Below are 24,882 nucleotides of genomic sequence, written 5' to 3' on the forward strand. Positions count from 1 at the left end.
TATTCAATACTGCATTTTTACTTGTGTGATTTTGAATCCATGGCTTTTTGTCATGGATTGTTGTTACATTCATATATTTGTATTTTTCACTTCAGTCATGAATCTGTCACCCTCTTTAACATTGTATTCAATGATATCTCATGCAAACTATGTGTAAGTTCAAGTGTGATGGTTCATCATCGTCCCCCTCCTCCTTCCTCTTCTTCCTCCTCCCCCACCAGCCCGCACGTGCTGCGTGCTCGCCCCTGAGCCCTTCATCCCGTGTGTTTCGCCATTGGTCTGGGATGATGTCATCCACAGTAGAGACAATAGAGCCCACCTCCCCGTCAGTGTCTCCTCACACACGCATCGCAGCTCAGAGTGACACACGCTCAGACGTGACGCCAGCTGAGTTAGCCAAGCACTTCTGATGATATTTATTTATTTATCTGTTTATGTTAAGTCCGGCAGACCTGTGCATCTTTTACTTAGAGCAGGTTTTCTTATTATTATTCTTTTTTCTTTTTTTTTCTTTTTTTTTTGAATAAATCTTTTTGTGTTTTAAATACATGAACAAAAGAGCAGGCAGTGAAGGTGTTACACATCTGGATCATACCAACACATCGGGTCGTGCTACTCGGGCCACTACAGACATGAGGATTTCTCTTTCTCTGCTGCGCACAAATGATGAACACACCACGGGACTGCCACTCTTGATGTAAGTGATCTTTCTTTTTAGTATCGTTACTTATCGTGGCGGCCGGTCCGGTCGGCCTGCAGCCTCAGTGTCCCCCCATCAGCAGGCTGTGTTCAGTGCAGCGGCTGTCACAGCTCTACGCGCTGGTCCAGGTTCAGCTTACGGCACAGAAAAATCGCCTCCTGCATGTCTTGGTGCTTCTCGTGTATTTTTGATTTGCTGCCACATATTAAAACCAAGCGCTGCGCCTCTCGTGTTATTCACCGCTGCCAGAAAGATGTCAGCAATTAGGATCGTTTGCTATGATAAGCGGCGTGCAGTCTGTTATTTATTGAGATGAATAACTGCAGACATGTGAAGGTGCCAAGCAGAGAATAATACACGAACCCTGATTATACCAGACCAAGCTGGAGCAGATGTGTGTAAGTGAAGGTGCAGGCCTGGTGGCTCGGGCCCTGTCGCCCACATCAGCTTTATTTCTCAGCATGGGAAAGGTTCAAAGACTGTGCTACGAAGATGCGATTAAAAATACAGAGAAATTAAGCAGTGCGCCATCTAGCGACCGTGTAAATGGGAACTAATAGATTTTCCATTACTGGCCTGCAGAGTAGCTCCATAAACAACAATGCAGAGGAGGAATGTAAATATTAAAGCCAGGTTTGTTTCTTCTTGTGGTGGTGCTGATGAGACGCAACAAAGAGCTGCTGAGAGGCAGAACAGGAGAGATGTGCAGCACGTGAGCACATTGTACATATTTCTGAACAGCAACAGCCAGTGATTCATACATTTCATTGTCAAACGTCTCGTCTCTGTCAGCAGCTGTCAGTCGTGCACAGACCCAGCAGAAACAAAGGTTTAGTGTGAGGATGAGGATGTGTCTGCTGTGGATGCCAGGGATGAAGGAGCAGACACACACGTGTAGCTGACCGATTAGAGCGATTTGGAAAGGCTTCATTTGGAAATCAAATATACAGTCAACATACGGTTGAAGCTTACTCATTTATTTTCTGAAAAAGTAGTAGTAGTGTGAGGGAGGCAGGTTGTTTGTGTAGAGGCAGTAACTTCGCAAGCAAGACACATGCACAGAGGAATCACTGCAGTGCATTTGCAGGAAGACCGTTTTTTAGGCTAAGCGATGTAGGGACGTAAACAAACCAATTTAAACCCACATTTAGAAACATTTTTTACATATATACACTTAGTGATCTGCAGCTCACAGTGTGAGACTGCTTTTAGATTATATTTCGGTTTTCTGGCCTGAACTATAACAACACTATAGAGAGTTGACTCATTCCTTTTAACATCATCCCCCATACAATGAGTAGCCATTCCAGTAAAAGTGTAATGTTTCAGTCTTACAGTGATTAAATTGACTTTGATTCACTCAGCAAAGATTCAGTGTGTGTTATTGGATCTTACTTTCTACGAACTTGCAGAGATAAAATTTAAAAACCAGTCAAACTGATCAACTCAGCAGCTCTTAATCACTTGTAGTTCATTGCAACAGTCTGTTTACAATGAAACAAAGAGATTCTCCAGCAAGAGGAAATATTAATTCTGGAAATATTAACAAGATATTACTTAAAGACATTACTTTGAGATTACCATCATGAGAGGTTAAGATCAAACAGTGTCAATGATTTTACCAAAATGATTTTGTAGAGTGACAGCATGTACAGCTAATTACAGCTAGTTTAGTTTGGTCAGTAGTGAAAACAGTGACACGCATCCATCACAGAAGTACCAAAGCCAAAGTTTTTTCTAAATTTACTATGGTGTAGGACAGAGCAAAGCCACAGATCTTCACATTTCTTCACAGAACCATGGCATTTTGCTTGAAAATTGACTCAGATAATCAATCAACTATCATAATATTTGCCCAGTTAATTATCTGTCAATCATCTAATTGTTTCAGCTCTACTTTGCATATTCTGCCCTTTTCTCTGTCAGTGCTCCAGTTTAGTCCCACAATCCACAGACACAAAGGTCAGGAAGGTAGAAAGTCAAAATTGCCTGCAGATCCAACTGTTTGTTTACATGTGCCATGCCATGGACTGGTGACCTATCCCTGCCCATTACCCAGTTCATGCTGGGATAGTCTCATGCCCCACATTATTCTGGCTGTGTCCAAAAAATGAATCTGCAACTTTTCAAACCGTTGGTCACACATCACTTTAGGCTCTGGGAAACTTTGATGGGCATTCTTTGGTATTTCTTGGCATTTAATGAACCACATAACTAAGAATAATCCATAAAAAGTCATTAGTTGCAGCCCTACTACAGGGAGAATTGAATGTGTGAATGAGCGAGTGATTTTGGAGACTTCTGATTAGGCACAAGCATGTAGATACTGGATGGAGACATTAAGTTCTGTGGTGCTTAGGAGCTGAAACTAAAATGATCCATTTAGCATTATTTAGTGGTAGAAAGCTATTTGTCATCCATATTTAGAAATGTACAATATGAGATTAAAAACAATGAGTTTAACTTGGATTTAATGTATGTAAATTTGTGTGTCATCTGCATAAGTGAGTGAATGCAAATTAATCCAAGTGAATTTATGAGAGCCATACCATTTAGATATATTTTTATAAATACTTTAAGAACTACCAGTTTTATTATATCTTATAATTCTACCCATTGGAAGGCCTTACATGAAAACATTAAAGTAGTTGGCTGTACAATCGGTAGTATAAAAAACTATAACACAGCCACACATTAAAAGGTAAACAAGCTTGACACAGGCTACCAATTAGCTTAAAGAGATGAAAAAGTGACATTAGCAGGCTCTGTATTCATTGCAGAGTTTTGTGAGAAAAGCAAAACTCCAAGCATAACCTCAACATCTCTTCTACCATTAATAATAATTTCATTAAACATCCCTTGCTCTAAATGTTGACGCTGCAGGCCCGCTGAGACACTGAGGGAGATGCTGTGATGGCGCAAGGGGGGTCCTGTGTTGTTGTTGTTTTCATGCACACTCATTCTTTCTTTGAGGGTTTCTTCGAGGATATGAAGATGGTCTGGCAGGAATTCCAGAGGGGAAACAGAGACAGACTGTTGTTACCACACTGCAGCTAACAGATGCTGCTGTTGATTTTTTTCGTTCAAGTTGAGCAACCTCCTGTCAAAGGGAATAGTGTCAGATAGTTTTTGGTGTTATTTTTGAGGGCAAAGATCTGCAGCAGACTAAATCTTTTGGGGACCCATTTAATCTATAATACACACCAAGTAACCCTGGACCTTGACACTTGGACCAGTGGACACTTTGTTTGTGAGGTCCAGTGTGTGAGACAGTGACAGTTTGGGATGACATTTGCTGGGCAGAAATTCTTTGGCATAAACACCAGACTACATTTTGGTGGGATGTTCAGATCTGGGCTTTCCACTGTCAGCTGATTACAATTTCATAGCAATCATTAACCATGACAGTCTGCTTTTTAAAGGGATCATTCTTTAAAAATTGTAATATATTCAAAGCATATTACTGCTCATCTTATCTTTATGTGGCAGAGGACTCAAATCCTAACCAACCACAAAAAATATTTCCAAGCTGCTTTTCTCCGTTTCTATTCTTAGTGTTCTATTTTAAGATTTCAGTCATTTTTTGCCTTTCTTTTTAAACTGCACAGAGGTTAAACTCCTATGTCATTATTTTAACATTACTGCGTGCCATTACATTGACTGACAAAGCTCTCCTCATGAACACTAATAGAAATCAGTGTACCGACAGAGGTGCCATATGTAACTGATTAGCAGTAGTTTGCTCCATGAATTAAATATTTTACGCTTCAATATGTTTAAACCATGGTGTAAATATAATAGAAATAATAATGACTTAACCTTGGATGTGTGAGGATTATCAGTTTGACTGTACACGTTGCTGAATTGCTGAATGTTGCCTATCACACCGCTCACTGATTGGCCAGTTTGTGCTGCTGCTTCCATCACTTTCTGCCCGCTGACTGTGGAGATTAGGTGATGTAATTATTTTGACTTCTTCTCAGTAGCCTGTAGTGGTGTGAGCTCTGATGTGACGGTGAAACTAAGCAGATTACAGTGAAAAATACATTTAACAATATGCTAACACAGATGAGTAACAAACGAGAAGATTTATTGGCGCTCTCAGATAATATAGGATTGATGCAGTGTTGTGATGTGGAATCTGAATTAGTTTGAATCAGTAGGATCAGTATTTCACATGTGCAGAAAAGTCACATTGAGTGCTTAGTAATAAACATAAGGCTCATCCCTGTGCGTCATTATTGTACCATTATAATGCCATTGTTGACAAAACACGCTTTCATTTGGGCATCTGAGTCACAAGCAAGTCATCGTCACATTCAGCAGAGTTGCAAATCATTTCCTTTGTCCTAAGTAATTCTTACATCAGTAGATGTGTGACTTAAGCCTGATTAGAGTGTGAGTCATAATGACTTAAACCCACATCTCTGTTCATTTGTCAGGCGGGCAATTCTCTTTAACATCCCAGATTTATCCCTAAATTTGGTCCTTTGTTTTCTGTTTTCCCACTCTACAACACACTGCCTGATGTGATTTATTTTCAGAGAAATCAGTTCTTAATGTAATTTAGTTTTTTCCCGCAAGAGTTTCTTGTGACATTAGTGGTTAACACTGCTACTTCATAATGTACTGTCAGACAAGAATTCATTGGCTGTGTTCTTAGTTTTTAGTTTAGTTTTAACATTAATTTCACCTTATTTATTTGTGACATCATCTTGAAATCATTTCAAATCTGTTTTGACATGTTGATTTCAAGTCAGTTTATGTTAACACTGGATATGTAAATGTGTTAAACACAAAATATGTGCTTCACATCTTAATAATACAGCATAATTTGTTCTATTTTTAAAGTACTTCAGGGTTTAAATAGTCTTCCAAAGATTTGCGACCACATTAATTTGAGAGCTGCAGTGGGTATATAACTGATTAAGTGTTTAATCTTTATGTTTATAAAGCTGACCATACTTAATTCTGTCAGAAACACTTAACATTCATCCACTGACGCACTATTAATGTGAAGGCCCTGCTTATTATATCCTCACTGTTGGTACCAGAGTGGCTCAAGTTAAAGGAGTTTGGGGTTAAATGGCTCATTTAAAGGTGATTTTTTGGTTAGTTTGGTGAGCAACCATCTGTACAGGGTGCTTTAGAGGTCATTATCATTCATATCATATTTGTGACGGGCAGGAGGAGCCTCACTCTCTGCCACCTTTCCACATCTACAACCCATTCTGCTGCAGTTACAATTAACATTTCCACCCTGGTAGGTGTCAAAGGGGAAATTATACATGCTGCTGTGACACCAGTGTCACGGCACACACTTGCCGGGCAGAGTATTTGTGTTTTCCGCAAGAAGACTTTTAACCTTGTTTGTGAATTTGGTACTAAATTGAAATGCCACCCACAAAGCTTTGGTGGTCAGCCAAATGTATTTTCAGGGTTAAGCAATACATCAGAGAGTGTGTTTGATGCCAAACACACTCAAGTGTTTAAATCCTGATGATTTTAATAATTTTCTGCCTCTGCTGGTTTGTGATTAAGCTTGTTCTCTGATATCAACGTGTGCAGGCCAAGGAAAGTCTTTCTTTTCATTCATGAGACCAACATTTGCTTACAGCTGAAGGCTCTTTTACTATAGTCACAGCATGTTCAGTAATTTGTCTAATTCTGCCTTATGTCTCAGTATTAGGTCAGGGTAAAATAATGAGTAGAAAATTGACTCAAGGAAGCTCACACAGGTTAACTTCTATTTTGCCTGCTGGCAAGAAGCACTTTCACACAATGAACACAGACAGAGCAGAATCCATCTTAAATTATATTCTACCATCGTATTGCCAAATACAATCAGTAAGGCTGTCTTAGATGCTGAGTGGTTCTAAGCTCTTAGTCTCGCAGTGATGGACAAAAGACTGACGCTAACCTGTCGTCCTAACTGTTTTTACCTGACAGCTTGTCCACATTTTAAATATTAAAGCAAGTAAGTTCTATTCAATTTATTTTCTTATTTAAATTTTAAAGGGATACCTAAATAAATTAGGGAACTACTCTTATTTACTGTCTTGCCCATGGGAAAACAGCTATCTTGGCTCTGTCCAAATGTAGGACCATTTCTTGGCCAGGAGCAGCTCCCGGCCAAGAAATGGTCCTGACCCTAACCTCTGTTAAACAGAGACCTGTATTGATCTTCCCATGTAACTCTTAGCAGGAAAGTGAATAAGAGTATTTCCCAAAATGCTAAACTATTTATTTTATACCACAATGCATCCTTTTCCTGTGTGGCTTCATGTGTTGGAATTTGAAGACCTGCTTTATTAAGACATTGTGTAACTGCATAATTTTACCCAAATAATGATCTAATAAACAGAAATTATAGATTTATCATAATTCATTATTTACAAGTTTCTTTTCACTTATGCTCTATGTTTTATCACATTTCCACTATTTTGCTGCTTAAAGAAGTCAAAGTTAGAGTGGTAGAGGCCAGCGACATGACCTGACCTGAGACACAATTAACACCATCCAGCGCCTGTTCTCTTCCTGTCTTGGCTGTGTCACAGATCTGGTCAGTAGCCCTTGGCAGTTTGCTGACAGTGTAACTCAGTCAACTAAAACACGTCAACACCCTCGGTCTTCTCAGCGGGAACCTGTTCAGTGATTTTCAGTCACATCAGCAGCCCTGTAGGAAACTGAGTCTGTGTGTGGCTCTAGAATCTCCTGTAGAATCTGTGGTGACAACTGTTTGATCCTCAGTGCTGTTAGGTATATTGCAGTGTACATCTTGCTGCCTTTCTCCTCTATAACCAGTGCCCGTAGCTCTTGCTGTCCATCTGTCAGTTTGGTTATGCATGTGAATGACTATATAAAGGGAGAAGTGGACCGCCTCATGTCATTTTGTGCCAACTCAGAGCCAAATGCGAGCAAAAATGTGGAGATGTGGATTGTCCTCTGACAGAAACGGCCTGCTCATCAGCCTCTGGAAACAAGTGACTCAGATGACTAATTTCCCTGCCATCCACTCTCATCTCGAGAAGCCTTTTTCTACTGCAATGAAAAAAAAAATCTTTTTCATGCAGCAGAGGAAGAGATTCTCTAACTCAAGCAGTTTTACAAGCCAGTAATGGAGCCACACATCCTCACATTATTGCCTGGTTTTTGGTCTGGTCTTGTCCACTCTGCTGCGTGGGTGTTTGGCTGTCAGGTGCCTTTTGATGAAGGAGCCGCATAAAGCCGAGGCGGAGAGAGGGAGCGGAGAGTTCGCCATCAATCTTGCACGGCCAGACAACCATCTGCTCCCAAAAAACACCAGCCCCCTCAACAGCTTGTCCCCAAAAACACTCACTGCACCGCCTCTACAGCTGGAGATGGACTGTACACCATGCTGCCTAAATCTACACTCTGACAAGGTTGCAGTGACATTTTTCATAGTAGAACAGTCTTAAACTGTCCTCCTGTGCTGCATGTGAGACTCTCTTCTCTCTCTCTTTTCCTCCTTCTTTTGAAATATGACAGGTGCTAAGCAGAAGAATTGATTTAAAGTATCTTAAAAAAAAACACACAATGATGCAGGTCTGACGCAGGTGTTTGGGAAAGCGTTAAGTCATCTGGAAAAACATTAGTATGTGCACCATTCTCTCTTCTCCAGCTCCTGCATGTGACTCTAAAGCTGTTATCTTTATTCTGCTGGTGGGGTAGCAGGGAGCCGAGGGAGGGCGTCATGATCTCCCCCGTAGGCTCGTGTAGCTCGTGTAGAGTGGCACTCTTCTTTTCATCATTACACTTTCATGTGCTTGAATTTCAAAAGGAGCTACTGTGACTGCAAAGCTTAGCATAAGTTAGCCTTTTCCCTTAAATATTAATACATCCATACTCGTATGCATACATTTGCATTTGCCTCCCCTCTCCATGATCCATCCTGTGACATTTGTTTATGTGGCCTAATGTAAGTAGCTAACTCTGTCAGAAGTTTTATATAGGGTCCTCAGGAGCTGTTATGCCTCGGCTCCTCTGAAAGGTGCTCATAACTTATTCACAGTTTACTGTCGACCTCTGAAATCATATATGCCCAGTAGATGTATTATGCAATCTCACATACTGATATGATTTGGCTGATATATGATATGCTGCAGTTCTGCTCTCAGTACTTAACTGTGATTACAAGAGATGGGCTACTCAACCTCTGAAGTTTCAGCACACGTAGGTTGTTGCCTGGCTGTAATCTATAATGTTACACATTTTCACCAGGATGTTTCCCTGTGTAGAATGATGTACAGTATGTGCAGTTTGATGTAGGTTTGTTTTATGAGACCTCCATACAGAAACACTGAGAATGGACTTTTAAGAGAAGTTAGAGTTAGAGTTGGAGACATTTTTCATTGAGAGAGGCAGTAAATGTAATTTAACGAATTTGTATAGAGAACATTAAACTTTTCTTGGAAAACCATGTCAGGTACAAATTGCATTCAAAGCAGAGTATTTTTAAATGTTGTGAAATGCGTCTAGCAGCGGATCATTAACAATTTCTTAGTCAGCAATGAATCAGTGCTCTTGTCTGCTACTGTACAGTAATACTGCTCTGTGTTGTTTTTTTCTGAGTTGTCAGATTGGCTGCCACCTCAGATGCAATCTGGGATCTGGCAATTAAAGCTATAACAAGGGGGCAATAATGAAAAACTGTCAAATCACAGACTGAAAAGAACAAGCCTGTTTCTTTGATCACGCAAGCAACAGTTTCCTCATTTGACAATCATCAAACAAGTCTGTACACAAACACACACAGCAGAACCCAGCATGTACTGTATGATGGCAGAACAGGTAGCTTACAGGCTTTTATCAGATTCCATTTATGTGTTAGAAAGACAGATTCATTAGGGCCAACTGACTGGAGTGATTTCACATAAATAAAGTTAATTAAATGTAATTTCAATTAACCTCCTAATCAACAGTGCTCACACCATTGTGCAGTTTTATTCTCGTTGGTAAATCCAATGAGAATAACAAGGCAAACTGCCTTTGTCTCATTCTGTCAAATTCTTCTTTAATTGCCAGAAGTCCTGCTGACACAACAGTGGTGGAACAATTACTCAAATCCTTTACTTAAGTATAATGCTGGTTCAATGTTGTAAAAATACTCCATTGCAAGTAAAAGATCTACATTCAAATTCTTACTCAAGTAAGACTACAGTATTATTAACAAAATGTATGTAGATGTTCAGCAGAAAAATGTCATCTGTGACTGATATATTATTGTATATTATGTAATTAGATTGTTAGTATTGATGCACCAATGTGTACTGTGAGCACTACGGCCCAAGTTTTTCCTCATAAATCTGTATTTTTCATCATGTGTTTGCTTTTCTGAGACATAATGGATCTAATGGATTTAAACAGTTATTTGAATAAAACAGAAATTCAGAAACTCTCAGAAATTGGGGATAAGTCTGTCAGACATCTGAAACAATACAAGAGCCCCCAACCAGATACAGCAATTTGTAACCTCTGTTTTAATCCATAATAATGCATCTTAATTTATGAGCATATCAGGTATATTTCTTACATAAGCAAGAAATACATGTAACTCAATATTTTAATATACAGTATGTGTGTAAATGTACTTATTTACTGTCCACCACTATACATAACAACAAGGGTTCAAAGGGCAAACACTAAGCAATAATTCTCACTGTCCTAATACTGCAGTTTGGCCTTTTGCATTAACCTACTGTTGATGAGGAGTCACAACAGAGGAAGGCACATACAACAGACTTTCTGTCTTTAATGGTTCATCATACAATCATAAGGGGAAAAGCTAGGTAAAAAAATGTACTTTGTTAGCCTTTTGTGTTGCTTTTGAAGCATTGGTACTAAATTCACCACTACACATGAGATTGATCGTGACGATCTGGCAGAATATTTGACTGAAGCTTCATTGTCTCAATTGTAATGCTCATCTTTTTGTTTTCCCATATAAATTCAGTTGCAGATATGACTATAATGTGAAATTTCAATATATCTTGCTGACAAAGAAACTTTTACTGTCACTGTAACTGGCCCATCAGATGGTATAATGTTTCACTACAGAGTATCATCTTTTATTTCTTGCTGTGAAATATCACATATCAGTGAAATTTCAAGAGGCATCACTGTTGTACTTAAATATTTTCCATCTCTCTGTGTGGTCCTTACTGTCTGCTGAAGCTATGACAATGAGTGAGTGAAAAGGCCACTAGCCAGCCTGCAGTTTACAGTGTGTGAGAGAGAAGTGATCAGAGTGATAGTGACTTCAACCATGATAAAACTGGGTCAATGTAACCCCCACCCCCTCCACCACAGGCAAGGCTGAAAAAGGAAAAAAAAAAGATGAGGACACCATCACCAGACTCTGTGCATGGATATAAGCATGGGGACACAGGAGCGTGGTTTGCTTCCTCTATGGGTCGGTAACTGTGTTGTGTTGGGGACTGAAGGCATCCCCAGATTATTCTGTCGTGTTCCTTCCTCCCCTGTAGTCTGTGGTTTACAGTGTCACGTTATAATCTGTCCCCCTGTATTTCCTCTCTACCCACTTTGTTTCTGTCAGCCAGCATTGTCCTTAGTATCTGTTCCACCCAGTCCCCCTTTCAACTTTTTGGTCTTCTACTCCCTGTGAGATTCTTGATAAATGTGACTTAAAGAGCCCAAGCTTAAAATTAAAATTCACCCAAACAGACACTGTTAAAAAAAAAAAAAAAAAAAAAAAAAAAAAAAGCACCAGTTTCTTGTTTGTTGGTGTTTTGTTCTTCTGGATAAATGAAATCTGAACAGTGTTGTGTGTGGTTGATGCATCTCCACTTAAAATATGTAGTTTAAATTATTGCTTATCTGTTATAGCTGCATGACTGGATACCACACAAAGTGTGTGAAAAAATATGTAGCTTAGTAAGGTGAACTGACCATTTAAATTCAGAACAATAGGAATACAGCCATGCTAGTGGCTTTATGAGTCTGCACATTTATACACAGTAATGCTTTGAACTACTGTAAATGCTAACGCCAGCATGCTAACGTGCTCACAATGCTAGCATGCTGTTGCTAAGCAGGTATAATGTCTGCCATCTTAGTTTTGTCTGTTAATGTGCTAATATTTGGACTACATGCAAACTACAGCTGAGGTTGATGGGAATGTCTTTAGTTTTTCAGGTAATTGGTCACAAACTGAGAATTACACCATAAAATTTAGAGCTGATGGTGGTGCTAGATACAAAGTTAAGGAATCATCAAAGTGTTACAGTTCATCCTGGGGGAGAACATGAATATCTGTACCACATTTCATGGCAATCCAATGGTTACATGAGACATGTCACTTAAAACCACATGTCAGCCTCATAAAGGTTTAGGAGATCAGTAAAGTCAGTAGGATTCTTTCAATGGGGACAATACATGTCTGTTTAAAAAAAAAAAAGAAAGAAAGGAAGGAAGAGAAAAAAACCTGTCCATGTGTTGAGGTACTTCAGTTAATGCCTATGCTTCAATCTGGACCAAAATGGTACTGACTGACTGAAAGCTGACATTGCCATCCCTATAGACATGCTAGCAGCATAGTTAAAATGGCAAGTGACCTTTTAAATGTAATAACATTTTCAGTGATTTATAAATATCAAAGGTACTCCTCAGGTTGTGGTGTCAGCCCAGTTCAGTCAATGAAGAAATACTTCTGTCTTGACTCACCAGTTTACATCAATCACAAGGTGAGCAGTCCATTGAACATGAGGCAGGGATACCAATATCCTCAACAGACGACAAAGCTAAACAGACTATATACTTGTCGTGTCTACTGTAAAATGCATCACTTTTCTTTTTTCAATCTCTTGCTCTCCTCCAAACAGAACTCTGTACTTTGTTAGCCTCAGCTGTGCTTTGAGCTACCATTACTAACTAACATCCTCCAAACCGACCTGTACAGCCCCTACAGCCATTCTGCTAGTGTGGCAAAAAGTAAATTACAGCACTTCATCAACCAAACAACTCCTGGGTGCACTGAACATCTCAGATTGATTAACAGTGTGTGTATCAGAGGGTGGATTTTCATTTTAATGACAACAATATTTCATCTAAACATTTGAGAGTAGTCTTATAATGAATGTACCAAATAAATATAAAAATGGTCTAAAGTCCTATAGTAAATGTACCAACCTGTTATAAATAACATAAATCATAAAGGCAATTTAATGATACAAAAAAAATCTCCTATGTGTATTTTTATCACAACATGCATATTTATAAGATACACTCAGTTAATCTCTTTTTGCTGTGTCATGGTGAGAAAGCTTTCTCTCCAGCTGAGTCGTATCGTTGTGTACGTGGTGACCTTCTGTTTATACCATGGCCTGGACAAATGCTCATTTCAAATTGGCCCAGAGGATTTGGTTAATTTAGTTTATACTAGAGGCAGGATGAACAAGCCAGATAGCTTGGGGCAGGAAGTGTTTCATTTCAGATAATCTCATGGCTCTCCAACATTAAGCAGTCTTTAAAGTGAAGAATCCCACTGGGCCATTAGCCAACTGTGAGAGTCACTGTGTTGTTTTTCTGTGACAAAGCAGTACAAAAACAACAACACACAACTACACACACACACACACACACACATTACCGTATATAGTGTATCTCTATATAGAGAGCAGTAACTGTGCATAGTCCAGCTATGTTTTTAGCTAGGGTTTGGCTTGGTTTATGATTTCATATGATTGAATGACTGAATGCATCTTGAATGAGGACTCCTCAGAGGGATGAAGGTTGTTGCAGCTCATTTGAAGCAGCTTTTGTGACTGAGCTTTTAAGAAGCCTCACTGCCATCAGGATTAGCTGGGATTATATGCTGCTAACAGCAACCAAGTACACACTCTTGTACCTTCAGATTTTGAATTTTATTGGCTAATTGCATTGATATTACTGGGATACAGTTTAAATTTATATTAAATGTCAAACTCTTATAAATACAGATGAGCATTAAATGTCTGGCAAGTTGCCCTGGTATAAGCAGGTAACAGACTGTGAGGTGCATGTTTAAATGGATTCTGCAAATGAGATCTCAACAGTGTTATCCATTCAAATCAAACATGCACCTAAGTGGGTATTCTCTTTATATAAATAACTCCTTTCATTTGCAGCAAATGTCAAAGGAAATATGTGTGACATATTAATGGTTAAAGCTGAGATGTAACATTATTGGTTGTTGGTTTTGTATTTGTTCTTGTACTTGTATGTTTTGGTATGCAAAAGACACCTAAGAGGTGACTTACAAAAATATGCAAAACATAAAAATCTATTGTTGTTAACATGTGTTATCATTATTGTGGTCGATTTGGGGCTTTACTTTACATTTCACAAATAACTGAATTCATTCTTTTTAAATTTAACTACTGCTGCATAATGTATTAGCAGAACAAAACACAACTATATCCACGACTATGTGTATGCAGTGCATCATAATTATTTCATAGCTGCAAGGCAGCATTCACAATTTTGCATCAACATACACTGTTTGTGTCTAAACTGATGGAATGTAAAATGTGCCCCACATTTTCAGTGTTTGTGAAATTACAGTCATTCTCTAACTCCTCTCTTTCTGTCTCTCTGTCCCTCTTTAACGAACAGCTTTGCATAAACCCAGATGCCTCCCCTCCCTCTTGACGAGCGCATAGTGGTCATTCAGCGCCCTAAAAATTTAGCCCTGTGTGAGGCTTCCCCACAAACCATCCCTCAGCATTCCTCTCAAATATCAGCCTCTTCCAATGGACAAGTCGCCCACCCTCCCCATCTCCACCCTTCTCAGTCCCATTTCTATTCTCCCTCCTGTAAATCTCTGACTCTGGAATGCAAGCGCAGATCGTCCCGTGTGCAGAAATTCAAGGCCGACCAGCCTGTCATCCCAGCGGGTGCCAGACACATCCCTAGTCACTGCCATAGCAATGGCACAGTAACTCTCGGCCCACGACTGCCCTCCCACACACATACTATTGATATAAGGGTGACCGTGGACAAAGGAGGACGAGGAGGAGGATTCAGCAATTCATTAGGACGCAGCGGAAGTGTAAAAGGTGGCAGAGGGAAATGTGCCGCTTCACAGTTGGATCAAGGACAATGTGAGAGAAAAACTGGAACCACAGGGAGGCCAGGTGGGGTTGAACATAAGTCACAACGAAGTCGCCACAGTCAACTATCAGCTGCCCCTGGAGGGGTCCTACAATTTGTGCCAGCTCAGGCGCAGCAGCAGAAGTTCAGGAGCGAAAAAGAGAAGGAAAACACTAGCTTTATCAACAGAAGCGACCAAGAATTTCCTTCTCTAAGTCACAAGAAGAATTCCAAACTGGGAACTGTCCATCAAAGCCATAACAGTCACAGCCTGCCCTACCACCACAACTCTGTTCCTGTGCCCCATGCCGCCATCCTAAACTCCAACTATCCCTCATCCCCTCCCTCCCAACCTACCCATGTCCCAAACCCATTTCAGCAACTCAGCCAACAACTCCCGTCCCGCAGCAGGGATCACCGCCCCCACATTCTTCATGGTCTGCCTCTCTCCCCCTGTTCCTCCCGCGCCGGAGGGTTTCCCAGCCCTGACCACACCTGCACCATCGACTGCACCCACCCGTTCAGTTGCGGCTGCTGGAGGCTGGTAAGATGCAGAGGGTGTAAGGCGCACTCCACTAGCTGCCAAGGAGGTGGGGGAAGCTCTTCCACCTCATTCTCCTGTGTTCACAATGTCGGAGCAGTGAAGAGAGGAAGCAAAGAAATGGGCCTGAGAAATCTTGGTGGGTGTCTCTCCACCGCCTCCACCTCCAACACCTCCTCTTCAAACAGCACTGTGTCTGACTGCCGAGCAAGCCTGTTCAAACCTCTCCGTTGTGCCTCCTGCTCTAGTGAGGCCAGAAACTTTGAGAGTCCTGCTATCCTTCGCAAAAAACTGGTAGGGGGATGCCTGCCCTGTACCCCACTGTCCTCCTCGGCCCCTCTCCGAGCAATACAGAGCTGCGTCACAGGCTGCAACCCCAAAGCCTCTCAGACAGGTAGTTCCACCTGCAGCTACTGCAGCAGCGACCCCATAGTGGTCACATTCAACCCTCGCCGAGGCAAACCCCCAGGAAGGGGCGTCGGAGCGGCTCATCCAATGGGTATGTTCCAAGCTGATGATGATGACTACAGCGTGCGTACTATCTGGCCTGAAGAACTGGCCAAGAAGATGACCCATACTAAAGCCCAAAAGAATCACTGTGCCGGGATGGGAGCAGGAGTCGGGAAGACTTGTACAAGCCAGGCCCAAAATGGCAGTAACGGAACAGGCCTTGTCCTCTTGGACTGTCAAAACCTCCAAGAATATGCACAGTCTCAGCTCACAGACCACGCCGGCCGACGGCGGCTCCAGCAGGGCAAAATGGCTGCCCTTGATTTCATGGGCTGCAGGTCAGGACCTGGGTATGATGAAGGCCGGAATTCGCTGAAGAGGCTTTTGAAAAGAGCAGAAGATGGAGGACTGGACGACGGTCTAGAGCAAGATGGAGACACGGCATATCCTCATTCCCCCTCTCCCCGCTCTGCCTCCCCACCATCACCTGTGTCCTTTTCACCTCCACCGTCTGCCCCCAGCACACTCATCAAACCCAAACCCTGGCAGAGAGACAGGGAGGGAGGACACTCTCTGCCATCAGCTCAGTCCCTTCACCTGGCCCTGAACTCCCTGAACAGAGAGCAAGATGAGGAGAACAGCAGAAGTAAGAATCTCTTTGAATTCACATGAGCAAGTGGTAAAAAATACAGGCAAAGAATAAGTGCAGAATGATAAAGGATATTATCAATGAAAAAACTAACTCCATTGCAATCACTGACATAAAGCTGGGTCATATTGGGTCCAATGCCATTTTGCGGCATTTTCCAAGCCTTTATATACCACAGATCTCCATCAAAAAATCCCTGTTGGTTAGTTCCAACTTGTGTAGCTTTTTGTGAGTGCAGCCTGTCTGTGTTTGGCATATGCTGTCATGATTCTGAGCCCATTCCCCTTGACGTGTTAAATTATTTCGCGTGTTTGACAGATGCAGACACATTTGGGAACATTTAGCTCCTTTGGATCTCAGAAGTTGTTTCATTTAGGTTATAAAATAAGCAGAGTGCTCATTGACAGACCTCTTTTATGGCCAACAAATGCCTCTAATTATTTTTCAGACTAAAATGACCCACTTTTGATTTAGTGAGTTAATTAATGCTTTAATTACATCAAGATTTGTTTGTTATTTTGTCCCCCTCTACATGTTTTCAAGTATTATTCTTTGTAGCAGTTTGAACTGCAGCATTGCTGCTTTCACACAATGCAGACAACATTTCTATACACTTTCACTTTGTCTTCTTCCAGTGCATCTTTCCCTGCCACTCTCCTCGTCATTACCGGCATCTCTGTCCGATGAGAGTGTGATGACTCCTGATGCGGAGAATGCTGTGGTCAGTCCCATCCTGCCCTTCCTCTTTCTGGGGAACGAGAGAGACGCCCAAGACCTGGACCTGCTGCTGCGCCTCAACATTGGCTACGTGGTCAACGTAACCACACACCTTCCCCTCTACCATGTCAACTCTGGACTGCGCTACAAAAGGCTGCCAGCCACCGACAACAGCAAGCAAAACCTTCGACAGTACTTTGAAGAGGTTTTTGAGTTCATTGGTGAGAATCCCACCTCTGATATATTGCTGCATTTGTGATCACCAGAGACTAGCAGAAATAGCAGAAAAAAGTGAATGATTAGCAGAGTTGGACAGTAACATATCACTTACTCTGCATTAAGTAAGTAGTAGTCCCCAGTATTCCGTGGCCCCTCATGAATCTGTAGTTCTGGGGGTGGTGTTGTGTTGAGCACATAACTTGCATACTCTACACACCAACAGTGTCAGAACTGACTGTCTTACTGTCTCTTAAGTGAGTTCCTGACCCTGTTCATGCCACCCACATCGTGGTAGAATAGAGTCCCCTTCAGACAAGTTTAGACTGTCAGAACTTTCATTTTATGTTTATCAAAATGGAATATAGAATGAAATGCTGAGAGGAACTATTGGTGAATGTCAATTTATAGTTTTAAAACAGTAATTGATGATTCCAGACTATTTACAGCTACACATTGGTAGTAAATGGGCTTAATTCTTTATTTAGGATGTAATGATAACTGTCATATGCACTGCTACATGTATGTTAGTTGTTAAGTGCTAATGACTGCAATGCTTCAAAGATGCTCACAGCTAGCCAGCATGCAGCATTTAGTCAGGTTTTACTTCTAGAATACAGCAAAATTAAGCTCATCTGTTCTGTTGTTCCCATCCACAGAGGAGGCATATCAGAGTGGACAGGGAGTGTTGGTACACTGCCAGGCAGGCGTGTCTCGTTCTGCAACCATCGTCATTGCCTACCTTATGAAGCACACCCTCATGACAATGACAGATGCCTACAAGTATGTGCGGAGCCGCCGACCCGTGGTGTCCCCAAATCTAAACTTCATGGGCCAGCTTTTGGAGTTCGAGAGGGACCTCAACTCCGGGGTGACTCCACGCATCCTGATGCCTAAACTTAACGGTGTGGAGACGCAGGTGTGAAAAATGTCAGAGGTTAGGGAGCGCGAAGGGTAACCGCAGGTGAGAGATCCAAGTGGCATTAATGAGCGTGAAAGAAAGAGTGCAGCACATTTCAGAAGAGAGACATGATGAGGAGTTTTACAGCTGGAAAATGTTGGCGTGTTCGGCAGTTAGTGCACTTTTAACGCTGTGAAACATGAGACAAAAGACTGGATGGTTCATTTGTTTAAGTAGTAACTCTTAGACAACTTGATCATCATCCAGTATACTGTTTATAAGATAATGTGCCAATATTTTGTATAGACCTAACATCACTCTCAGATATCTGATTTCTTTTTTTTTGATGCCTCTTCCTTTTTGTTCCCATCATTTACATTCACAGCCACACACACCACAACGATACAGTTGCCATTAATCACAAATGCATGCAGAAGGAGATCGCAAATGTGGAAAGGGTCCACTGGTAATGTCTTTCTTACTTCATCGACAACATCGCCACATGTAGCAACACACAGGTTATTACAATGCACTTTAGTCCCCATCTGTTTCTTAAATTTGTTATCACCAACTGAATAGTCACAAGGACAAGAGGAATTTGTCACACAGACCTCAGTCATTATTTTTGGTTTATTATCATGTTTATGGGTTATTTTCCTATTTGAACACTGTGCAATACAGTAGCATGGACCTAGTAGGGAGTAGCATTAACCTTGCAAAAGAGACAAACATTGAAATGTCTTAGGATGGTTTTATTTCAGTGAGGGAGCCAGCATATTAGCAAAGAAAAAGTAAAACATTTGAAATAAGGCTTTGCATTCTCATGAGTGAGACGCTCGCAGGTTAATACACTGAAATAAGCTCATCATAAATATATTTATTACTGAGCTGAAACCACAACTCAACAGTTCTTTCAAAGATTTATTTTATACACACTATAATTTACAGCATACTCGCCTGGAGGTGTGGGTTGGCAGGTTCTGTCCTGCTGTTATAATGTGCTTTAAACAACAGACCTTCTCCAACTGTGCACTATTTATTCCATGGTTAATTCATAAGAGAGATGCATTATTTTTATTCGTTTTTTTTTTTTATAATGTACAAAAAAACTTGTTTAATGTTCAGCATGAAAACAGACCTGTTATGGTGCACGGACAGATATTTCTTAGAATTTAAAATAGCACATGGCAGTTTAATTTATTGGAGACAGTAACAGCAAATAGGCAACATTTAGCATCCTGCTTAACCTGTCTGGTCAGGAACATAGAGCCAAGCTATTTATTTTGTGTTATGGTGAAAAAACTGTGTGAAAGCTTTTATTTTTTAGTTTCTGATCTTAACTGGCCTCTGGTAATCTTGTTGCAGTTTACAGAGTTATTTTCCCAGCTGGAATCACAATTCCAGAAAGGGAATACTTTGGAAAATGTATATTTTCATGGCTTACACTACCTTACCTAAATCATGAAGACTCTAAAAGCCAAATCTACTTTATATTTCATTATTTTAATGCCTGAGAGTGTCACACAGAGGTGGTGATGTCTTCTCTGATTAACTGATGCCTGTGTTGTCATTCCCTAATAGTTTTGTTTGTTTGTTTGTTTGTTTTTTGCCTTATTGTCCTTACTGAACTTCTTAACTGTCCCTCATGACTATGCATTCATTTTTTTATTGTGAAGGCTTTGGTTAGATTAGAGAAGGTTCCTTGATTCACCATTAACTATTCCTCTTTATTGTTGAGCTTCAAGTCTGAGTCCTATTCAGTCAGTACACGCTAAATAAAAGTTACAGGTCGTGTACAGATGACCTGCACACTCAATAATCTCTGTTAGGTTTAGCAAAAAACACATCACTAGACGTAGGAAGAAATGAGAAATGGACCTTTCTCATTTCAAAACAGGTGAAAAACTTAATTCTGCAAAAGTGATTCATAATTAATTTAATTGCAGACTGACTCCAGTTCTCTTAAATTTGGGCCATGAGTGGCATGAAACAATGTGATACAGACTGCGTCCATCTTTGACTTGCAGGATGTTGAAAGTATCATGGTTTCCATATAATATCACTTAATTCATTTTAAGGGGAGGATCAGTGATCAGCAGAAAAATGACATAATCTCTTAGCTAAAAATGAGAATTATTTTGCACATTTTCTAAACTGATGCCATACAATTTTTAGCATGCTAAAAATTTCCCATGTGTCAATTGTTAAACAGTATCAAATATGACATAAGTTCTTTTATGCAAGGGTGTAGAAAGAGGGGACACTTGTGCTCTTATTATTTTTATTTACTTGTGTTCTCTTCTCTTGGTCGTGTAAAAACAGTGGAAATAAATGTTTGTGCAGACTGACGGGGACACCTGTGCACTCTGAAAGTCCAGGGATGATTACACAGTAGATACTTTGACATTTTAAATAGGGAGGGCTTGTGTGTCCATAAACAACCAAACAAATCAAAATCAGAGTGTATGTGACTCAATAGAAACTTTCCTCCTGAGTGAAGAGTTTCCAAACCTTCTCAGTATTTTTTTTTTTATTATTATTGTAATATTTTAATTAAACTGCAGTTGCCCCCTTTTCCATACTTTAACTGATTAACAAAATGCCCTGCTACAATTTTCTAAAACCAAAATGCCTTCAGTTTAGCCTTGTGTAATTTGGTTCTCCGGTGTTGTCATTATAAATATGACTTTGTAAAATGATCCTGAATTTTGCTTGTTGGATTTATTTTCTGGCTAAGTGACTTTGATATAGGCGATATATTTTTCTACAGTCAAACTTCTTCATCATGTTGGGTATACACATATATCTGTGTATCAACCATTTTTTACATGAATCTTTCTTTTATATGAAAGGCCATTTGAACAGAATGACATCTTCCAGCTCCTGCAGTGACAATGCAGATCTTCAGCTGTGCTTTACGTTGCAGTATTTACACTTTTCACTGTTATCAGACCTCAGTAAACTTTCGTCAATCATACCGTACTCCTGTTTTCACCTCTCGCCTGTATTACAGCTGGAGAGACTTCAACCAAACATGATGTTTCACTCCTCCAGTCTCTCCAGCTCAGCTCACAGTAGGTATAGTGTTAACCTTTGAATAGGGCCTGTTGCTATTTGCTCCTTGATTTTTATACAGACTTTATATGCAAAATGGCTGTCGAAACAATTTCTTTAATTCCATGCTGTATGGACTTGCTGTACAGTTGAGTCAATGCTGACCTCAGACGTTTGTACTCGAGAGACACATCGAAGGAAGCTGAACATTTTCTCTTTAATTCATATGAAGGGCCAGTGTCTCTGTGAGTGTCAGTGTGTGTAAAAATCTTTTGTTTGTGTTTTGCACTTGAACAGAGGAACGTTGTTACTGTATGTATGATAACTTTTTGAGAACAGTGTATATCCGTGCATTGCTTATTCGTGGGAACTGAATTATTCCTGTTTGTATTTTATTGCTCATTTTTAAACATTGTGTTATTTCCTGTACCAAATATTGAATTGAAGGATGCTAATTCATAGGAATGATGACGATGATGATGATGATTCAAGGAAAAAAGCAGACCACCTCCTTCCTTTTCCAACGGGGGTAAGAACTCTTCAGGTATGACTATCATAGTAATGCTGTGCTGTTTCACCCCCGCCGTCCCACCTCCTCCAGAGACCCAAAAACTCACGTTATCTAACCTGTGATTCTCTTCAGTCACCCCCTCCCTTTTCATAATGGATTGTTTCTCTTGAGCAAATGTAATATTTTCATATTGTAGTAACTGGTCCTTGTATTTAGACAAATGTTTTTACCTTCATGTACTGACTATACTCTTCATAATTCTTTGAGGTGCACTGTGACTAATACAATGCTGCTATATCACAAGGACTTTTATTTTGTACGTCACATTTTGCAGATGCAAAGTGGTGAGTATCGCTAAAGGTGTCCGATACAAAGTGGGCTCGAATACAGAAGCCCTGCTTACGTTGTTCCAATTCAATCCAGGCTTCATTGTGCTGCCTCAGTGCAGTGTATTAATCTCAGAGTGACTGTGTGGATCTGTAGCTTTTCCTGTTGGTCTTCCTTACACGCATGATAGAAAGAAAAGAGAAAGTAAAATGTAGCAGTAAGATATTTTAAAATCCCATCTCATTGGTCACTGTGGTTAAATAAAACTGTGATGTTGCTTTTTCTGCAACAGTTTTAATTTTGGCAGAAATTTTGTCTTATGTTTGGTGGTAGTTTTATGGCTGTCTGTTAGTGACAGTATATGAGAAAAATGGGAAGATGTGACATCAATCTAGACTGTGTCCAGATATCAGCACTCATCAGAAAAATACAGTGATTGAATTGACTTAAAAACTGTTGAGTTAAAACATAAATCCTGCAACTGAAATTTATACAAGATTTGTATTACATTATGTTTACTTCAAGTGCATGTGTTTGCTGCAGTGCTGACATGTGCAGTATGTTGCTTTAAGTTTTCATTCATTTCTTGGGGGAAATGAAACACATCAGTGAAAAGGATGTAAACACAGGATTGATCTCAGAATAATTCTACTCATTGTTTTAGCCATGCTAGCATGGTACAAACTGAAAAAGCTCAACAACTATTGGATGGATTGCCATTAAATGTTGTACAGACACTCCCCAGAGGATGAATCTCTCTGAGTTTAGTAACTTTTCTTGTTATGCCACCATGAAATGAGACTGTTATTTTTATTGGAAAATCTCAATTGGGATATTGGACACATTGCCATTAAACTTGGTTCAGACATTCTCAGTCCCCAGAGGATGATCATCAAGGGGTCTTTTTTTTTTAATCCAATACTTTGGTTTATGACCAAATACCTGCAAAATTAATGACATTCCTACAGGCCTCAGTTGTACTTTGTGTTTAGTCCTAAACTGCAAATGTTAGCACGCTAACAGGATAATCTAAGATGTTCAATATATACCAGTTAAACATGCTAGCATTATCAGTGGGAGCATGCTGACATTAGCATTTAGGCCAAAGCACTGCTGTGCGTAAGTTGCTAACATGGCTATTGTCTCGTGTTTTAAATGTACATACATCTCAAAAATGTACAAAACCTGCATTTTACGCATATTAACATTAGTGTGATACAATCTGCTAAATTTTAACATGCATCCACAACCTGCACATGTTTCAGTTGCAAGATTTCACTTGATTTTAGCTCCTTGATTGATGATGTCATGATTGTTTTTTGACTGATTAACCAAGTAGCAATCTGCCAGAGGAAATCCTTTAGTGTTAAAATACTCTGCTTAAATTCAGTAGCATTTATATACAATGTATGTAGTTGATCTAATGTGATAATGTGATGTCAAGTACTATTAAAATAGAATTGGTTGACAAAATGAATACTGGACAACAATAATACCTATTACAATGTCACTGATACAGTCAAAGTTATAAACCCACATCTGTAGGCTAGACAAAGATCAATTATAATTTATATGTTTGCTTTGCCTGAAGTCAGAGTAAGTTTGATTTAGTTTGCTTCCTCATAGTATTCTTAGCGTACATGGGCTTTGGGGCTTATAAACTGTGAGAATCTTGAGTAGATCTCAGAAATAGAAGTCCAAAAAATGAAATGCATCTATAAATCATCTTGTAGCACAAAATAATATGCAAAAAGTCAAGTGGAGTTATACTGAAATACTTTTCAGAGAATTTGTAGCTAGCAAGTAAGCCAGTGTCAAGATTATTATCTTAAATACACATAGGCCTTCCATGCCTCCAGGACTTCCCAGAGATGAATGAAGTGTGGAAGCTTGAGGTTTAGAACCTGTGCAAAAGGTTTTGACAGCAAAAGCAACTGACAGAAAAGTGATGTGTGTAGAGATTGATCATTGGTTTAGATGTGACTATACTTTGTGGCATGACGTCAAATTCCAGGCAGGACAGTTGTGCAATACATAGGCACAGTAGCTGCATAAAGAGGTGTGAAAATCAAGGTCTTTCATGGAAGCGCTCTGTGGACAGTTGCTGCTCTGAATGAGAGACAAACCCAGTTCACACATGTATTTTCTCTTCCATTTCTTACATGTTTGATTAGCAGCAGCTCTGATTAATCTGGTTCCTGTGTTGGTGACATGACTGAAGATTTCCCATCAAGTGATTCAATTGCTGTATTGTCTTCTCTTTTGTTGGTTATAGCTGAATATGATAATGTTACCATAATAGCATCCTAAAGTGTGCAGTACAAAACCTGATGGCTGGATTGTGAAGTTGTTCTCCATGTTCATTTCTAGTAAACACACTGGAACTGGCTCTTTTAATAAAAAACCTGTTCAAAGATCATTTGTTGGAGTATTCTGGAGTAATTTGTTGTGATTTGTTTGTGTGAGCGCACTGAAAGCTTTGGTGAACTCCACTGTACTGCGATAGGCTGAAGCTCACTCTGCCGACTCATGACCAGCACTCTCTGAATGGAGTCACTAGTGTCTGTTTGGAAAGTATTGAGCAGTTACATTACTGTCGATACAAACGGCCAATTGCAATTGATGATTCAGATGATCACCCCACCCAGATCTGCTTTGCTCATCATTAGATAAGAGCTGGTTTGGTGTTCACAGCTGTGTGGTGCAG

At 40.1% G+C, this 24,882-nt stretch overlaps 1 protein-coding gene across 1 annotated transcript; it reads left to right on the forward strand.

Moving 5' to 3' along the window:
- si:dkey-175m17.7 (uncharacterized) lies at window positions 1-24,594 on the forward strand. The gene is made up of 4 exons (XM_018691947.1): window positions 1-697; window positions 14,333-16,446; window positions 17,085-17,387; window positions 18,042-24,594. The coding sequence occupies exons 2-4, from the start codon at window positions 14,349-14,351 to the stop codon at window positions 18,305-18,307; spliced, it is 2,667 nt and encodes an 888-aa protein (XP_018547463.1). The 5' UTR covers window positions 1-697; window positions 14,333-14,348; the 3' UTR covers window positions 18,308-24,594.
- The last annotated feature ends 288 nt before the right edge of the window (window positions 24,595-24,882 follow it).

This window comes from Lates calcarifer, linkage group LG20 (genome assembly GCF_001640805.2).
Source record: "Lates calcarifer isolate ASB-BC8 linkage group LG20, TLL_Latcal_v3, whole genome shotgun sequence".
Classification (NCBI taxonomy): Eukaryota; Metazoa; Chordata; class Actinopteri; family Centropomidae; genus Lates; species Lates calcarifer.

Bases quoted from the DNA above. Each gene is read 5' to 3' on its own strand.
- si:dkey-175m17.7 (XM_018691947.1), top strand. From the start codon at position 14,349: ATGCCTCCCCTCCCTCTTGACGAGCGCATAGTGGTCATTCAGCGCCCT. The intron at 16,447-17,084 runs GTAAGAATCTCT...GTCTTCTTCCAG, and splicing joins AGATGAGGAGAACAGCAGAA to TGCATCTTTCCCTGCCACTC. The intron at 17,388-18,041 runs GTGAGAATCCCA...TCCCATCCACAG, and splicing joins AGAGGTTTTTGAGTTCATTG to AGGAGGCATATCAGAGTGGA.